This window comes from Athene cunicularia (assembly GCF_003259725.1).
Source record: "Athene cunicularia isolate RWA chromosome 1 unlocalized genomic scaffold, athCun1 chr1_part1, whole genome shotgun sequence".
Taxonomy (NCBI): Eukaryota; Metazoa; Chordata; class Aves; order Strigiformes; family Strigidae; genus Athene; species Athene cunicularia.
Genome location: NW_020799091.1, coordinates 20,633,355 through 20,639,059, shown reverse-complemented (window position 1 = coordinate 20,639,059; position 5,705 = coordinate 20,633,355). Strand labels below are relative to the sequence as shown.

Genomic DNA, 5,705 nt, shown 5'->3' with positions numbered 1-5,705 from the left:
GTGTTAGCCGTTTCATGGGCTCCCTCCCGCGCCTGTGCCTTCTTCCCTATGCAGGTGAAGGGAATTACCGTTAGGATCACTCCGCTTCCGTGTGTCAGTCCCTTAGCAGATAATCTCGGGCAGTTTTAAGTATTTTTCCCCCAGTGTTTTTATTTTTGTTTTTTATTGTCACATTTATGTAACAAGTGTTTGCCTGCACATATTAGATCGGTGTTGCTGTCTAGGGCGCTGCATGCTCTGGGAATGCTGTAACCGGTGCTGTGTCTGAATATTAAAAAAAATGTCTTTCCGTTGAAGAAGACAGGGGTTAAAATGAATGAAGATCTGAAGGTTAATTTGAGCTGGCTGCCTCAGGATCATGTAGAAGCCAGCTCTACCGAGAATGCCTCAGCTGCAGGCTCCTCCCTGGTTCCTGTCGTAGACCCAGAGCCAGAGCTTTTGGTAAACCCCTGGGACATTGTGTTGTGTACTTCAGGGACCCTTATCTCCTGCGAAAATGCCATTGTGGTCCTTATCATTTTCCATAATCCCAGTCTTCGTGCCCCCATGTTCCTCCTGATAGGCAGCCTGGCGCTGGCAGATCTCTTAGCGGGCATTGGATTGATCATCAATTTTGTTTTTGCATACCTTCTGCAATCAGAAGCTACGAAACTGGTTACGATTGGACTGATTGTTGCCTCTTTCTCAGCATCTGTTGGCAGCTTGCTGGCTATTACTGTTGATCGTTACCTCTCCCTGTATTACGCTTTGACTTACAATTCAGAGAGAACTGTCACTTTTACCTATGTCATGCTTATATTGCTCTGGGGAGCATCTATCTGTATTGGACTGCTGCCTGTAATGGGCTGGAACTGCCTCAGAGATGAATCCACCTGCAGTGTTATCAGACCACTCACTAAAAATAATGCAGCTGTCCTTTCGGTCTCTTTCTTGCTTATGTTTGCCCTCATGCTGCAGCTCTACATTCAAATCTGTAAAATCGTGATGCGCCATGCCCATCAGATTGCCTTGCAACACCATTTCCTGGCCACTTCCCACTATGTGACCACCCGAAAAGGAGTGTCTACTTTGGCCATTATTTTGGGGACTTTTGCTGCTTGCTGGATGCCTTTTACGCTCTATTCTTTGATAGCAGATTACACCTATCCTTCTATATACACCTATGCCACCCTCCTGCCAGCTACCTACAATTCCATCATCAATCCTGTAATATATGCTTTCAGAAACCAGGAGATACAGAAGGCACTTTGGCTCATCTGTTGTGGCTGTATCCCTTCTAACCTGTCTCAGAGAGCAAGATCACCCAGTGATGTCTGATTGGCAGCTAGGAGGATGCTCCTTAACATGTTACTTTCCAGACATTCTTGTGATGCTGTCTTTGGTTTAGATGCATTCATTAAATGGTGTGTGATGGGTTCATATAAAAACCACAGGATGCACTGACCTTTTTGTAAACAGAAAACCCCAGTGACCAAAATGAATCAAGTGGTTTAAGGGAGATTTCCAAAATCAAAATAATCAGTGTTCTTACAGATTTATAATGTTGCTCAGGGTCTTTTTGTTATATTACCCAGACTTTGCCATGTTTGCCATGATTTTGCATTAATTTTGCTAATTAAAATTAAATTAAAACAGCATACCTCCTTTGAAACTGTTTATATGATTGAGTTCAGTCATACTGCATGTTACAGTCTGTTGACAGGATATGTTTTCCCCCTCTAATTCTTTTTAAAACAGAAAAGAAACCGTGAGTCCTGTTACCCCATTGGTATATCATCAGAATACTCTCAAAATAATGGCCAATTGTACTGATTTATATGGTATTTGCTGTAATAATCTCAGTGCAACAAATTTGCTCTCAGTGAGGAAATGCTTGTATAGCTTTTTACTTTACATCTCGGCATGAATTAGCTTGATAATTGTTTTAAAGGGTTACCTGTTCTCTCCTGAGTTCTGGCCGGATGTTAAAACAGATGATATGCTTTGCCTTCCTTTTCAAAAGTCAGCCATATGTTTTCACTTAGATATGGGACATCAAATCTCATTATACTATTTTAAAAGGAATTCAGGGGGGATTTTCAAATTGATGAAACAATATGGCCTCATTTGGCTGTGCATTTGGAATAGATGCAACACTAAGTTTCTCAGACAAGTTTATCTTTTTAGAAGTGTATAAGAAAATATCTAACAAAATAACCTACAAACTTTTGCTCACAACACATATTTAGCATCTTCATGAAATGGTTCCCCTTGTTTGTTATCAAGCCAAAGCTATTACCACCTGTTTTCATCGTTCTGCAATATCATTTAAAATACTGATGTTTATAAATTCTCAGAGCTGGTTCACAATTGTATGCAACCAGAACTGCAACATGAAACAATATTTTCTCCTTTTCTGACAGTTTAATCCATTATAGATTGTGATTCTTCACACTGTACACGTCAGCTCACTTCATTACAGGGTGATAGTTCTGGTCTAAAAAGCAGAGCTTCCTCTCATGAATGGCTACATTTCAAACTGCTGCTAACCTTTTACCGAAGCCGCATTAGAATGCACTAGAAATAAAACATTGTTTTCTAATTTGAAGACTTGATTGTCAGAGAGAAAGATCTTCCTGGCAGATGTCTTCGTGAACTTAAGGTGTACCCTAATGTCAGTGCATGGGAGTTCATAGTGCCACTTCCATTAGTGTTGATGGGAGCTCAATGTGTTAATGCCCTGGCATCAGTAGGAGGTTATATTCCCTTGAATGTCAAAGTCAGCATACTCTATTGTTGCTTCAGTATCTTACATTACAGTTTAAAAAAACCCCAACAAACTAAAGTGTAAAAATAGCAATATTTACAGTTGAATGAAAAAATATACCTGTATAGTATAGATAGTAGAGACAACTGTGTTGCTGGTCTGGATTTCTCCAAATGAAATCTGACCTTTTCACATGGACGTTTGGATGACTGTAGCTTTTTGTGGCAAAGTTGCTGTGACGTTAAGAATCATATGCTATACACAAAGCCGAATCTCAAATGTGAATGAGTTGTCTGTAAACAAGGCTCTGTAGAGATTTTTATGAGCAATAATTAATTTTAGTTGCAATGCTGGGTTCAACTTCCATTATTTACTTGGTTCAACCTTCATGATATTTGGCTCTTACTTTGTAATGTGATTAGTTTAATAATTGCATGGCATGGTCCAGTAGAGCTGTGAACTTGCAGCTCCCTTGGCTTCACCGCTATTTACAGATGCTCAGCACAGTTAGACTATGGCCCCTGCTCGGCATAGGATATTGGTGTTCTTTATCTACTTCTGAATGCTAATGAAACTCTAGTCATTGCATTTTGTTAGGAATTTTTGTATAAGAAATAATCACTTCATAAATATCCATGCAATGTATGCCTGCAGTTTTGCAAGTGTGCAAAGTATTGGGAATAAATGGCAGTAAAAGTCATGAGCTGCATAATGTACAGAGGCTGAATAATGTAGAATGGCACTTTTAAAAGCAAAAAATAAGTTAAAGTAATGCAAAGTTTTTCCCCCCTCTTTTTTTTTTTTCCTCATTTGTTTGTCTGTATCAAGTTGCTAAAAAGTGTCATGAAGATGAGCAACTACAACTGTGACCAAAATTCAATCATGAGGACAACTGTTGTTTTGCTTATGCAGACCTGTTCTTATCCTCTTGGATAACCTCACAGGCACTAGTGTTTTTTTCCCCACAACACCCGGGTGGTAGGGAAGCCAGGAGAAAACAGCACAGGGGGAGATAATGTTGTTCCCTCTTCTTGTGGTGATTCACCTAGTGTCGTTGTCATCTTCCTCGTTCCACAGGCTGCTGAACTCCACAGAGGCTCTCCAGAGTGCTGGGGGAGCCGACCTTTTCCTTGTGCCAGAGCAGAGAGATTTGTAATTGGAAGCTCCTCTCCTGAGGAGCAGCGTAAGTCAAATGGAGGGAAGAAGAATTAATTATGAAGTCCCACAAAGCTAGCTCATAGGGATGTGATTTGCCCTCGTTTGAGGAGGAGCACATGGTTATCTTTTACCACAGACAGATGAGAAACATGATTATGCCTCCCAAGTTACTGCTGTGACCTCCATTGAGGATGCTGCCTCTTCCAGAAATATGTTCTTAAATTGAGACTGTGCAGCATAGGCCAGAAAATCCTACTGGAAGTCAATGACATAGGCGTGCCCACAGCTGTCAGACAGTACTGTATAGAAGCTATATAACACACCTCTGAATGAACTCTAGGACGTAGGGGTAGAGCTGTGGGTACAAAACTGCCTACCTCACTTGCACAAAAGAAACGCTTGACAGACAGCCACTTTTCAGACCCTGCGGCATTAAGCAATTCTCTGCTATCACCTCAAAGTTACAGTGGAAGCCCTGGTTCTGCATGGTGAGGTGCCAGTATCCACCCAAGATTCCTCTGAAACTGGCAGAAACCCAGCCAGCTTTCAGGATTCTATCATTTTGTTTTCCCATCAAACAACACCTGTGCGAAGGCCAGGTGTTAGATTCACCATTCTATGTACAGTAAAGTATTTTTCATGTCTTCATTGTAATGACAAAGTACCTTTTTCTTACTGTGTATTTTAGTTTAAAGAATTGTTCATTTTTATTTATTAAAACCACTTGACACAAAGTTAGTAACAACAGGTTGTATCTTAATGGGCAAAATGTACTGTAGTCAATTTTTTCATATATTCATCCTCAAGTCTTGGGAGAGGATTTTTTTTTTTAATTGTCTTTTTTTCTCTTAAACCATTTCTCCTAACAGTAAAATTTCAGCAATAAGGGGAAATACGTTTTTAGCAATAAAATATTCCATGTTGCGGATACTATAAACTGCGAAGTAAACTCAGAGCAATAGAGAGGAAGCAATATATTCTTTAGACAAAACCTAATAACTTGCATAAGCAGAAGTCTTCCTTTGTTAAGCAGTTGCTATCAGACTGATGTAACACAAACCAACCAGAAATAGTGTCCCACAATTACTGAGTTCCTGCATAGAATTACGCATCAATAACCTTCTACCTTAGTTCTTGGATCCTGAACTCGTGCTATTTGCAAGAGAGAATTATGTATTGCAGTGGGGATTTTTATTCTTTTCATTGTTTGGCATTTAGTTGTACAGCATTCTATGGATAAATTTGTTGTGTTCAGGATTCCCGATTGTAACTTAATACTAGGAACATTCTTCACTAAACAAAAACTGAGAATATGTGAATTTGTCATGCCCATCAAGATGGATATGATAAATGGTGCTAGCCCATCCTGAAGACAGCTTGTCTTTTAAAAGAACAAGGCTATGGTATCATTGAAAAACACCCCTTCCAAAACCCAAGGTATTCGGAAGCAAGCTGAAACGCCTGCTGTCACTGCTGCATCTTCCTACCGTGGACACTCAGTGACATAAGAAGCTGTGTCCATCCTTCGTGTTCAGGGGCCAGCCTTGAGGCATCTTGAAGTCACTAAAACTCCGCCATGGACAGCAGTGAACTTTGGTTTAGACCAGCCCCTATTCTGTCCCCAAAGAGTTATTTTTCTGTTGTCTCATTTTCTGAGGGATTATTTAGCTTTTAAAAAATAAGATACTTATGGATTCATTTCTCAAAAGCAATGAGCAGCCTGCAGTGTGACTGGAAGTTGGGATAAAATAGCATCACTACAAACCAAGACCCTGAAATATAACTACACACTCATTACTTT

General features: G+C 40.0%; 1 protein-coding gene across 1 annotated transcript; it reads left to right on the top strand.

Moving 5' to 3' along the window:
• Positions 1 to 6: 6 nt before the first annotated feature.
• GPR12 (G protein-coupled receptor 12) lies at positions 7 to 5,705 on the top strand. Its single transcript, XM_026856432.1, has one exon. The coding sequence runs from the start codon at positions 313 to 315 to the stop codon at positions 1,315 to 1,317; it is 1,005 nt and encodes a 334-aa protein (XP_026712233.1). The 5' UTR covers positions 7 to 312; the 3' UTR covers positions 1,318 to 5,705.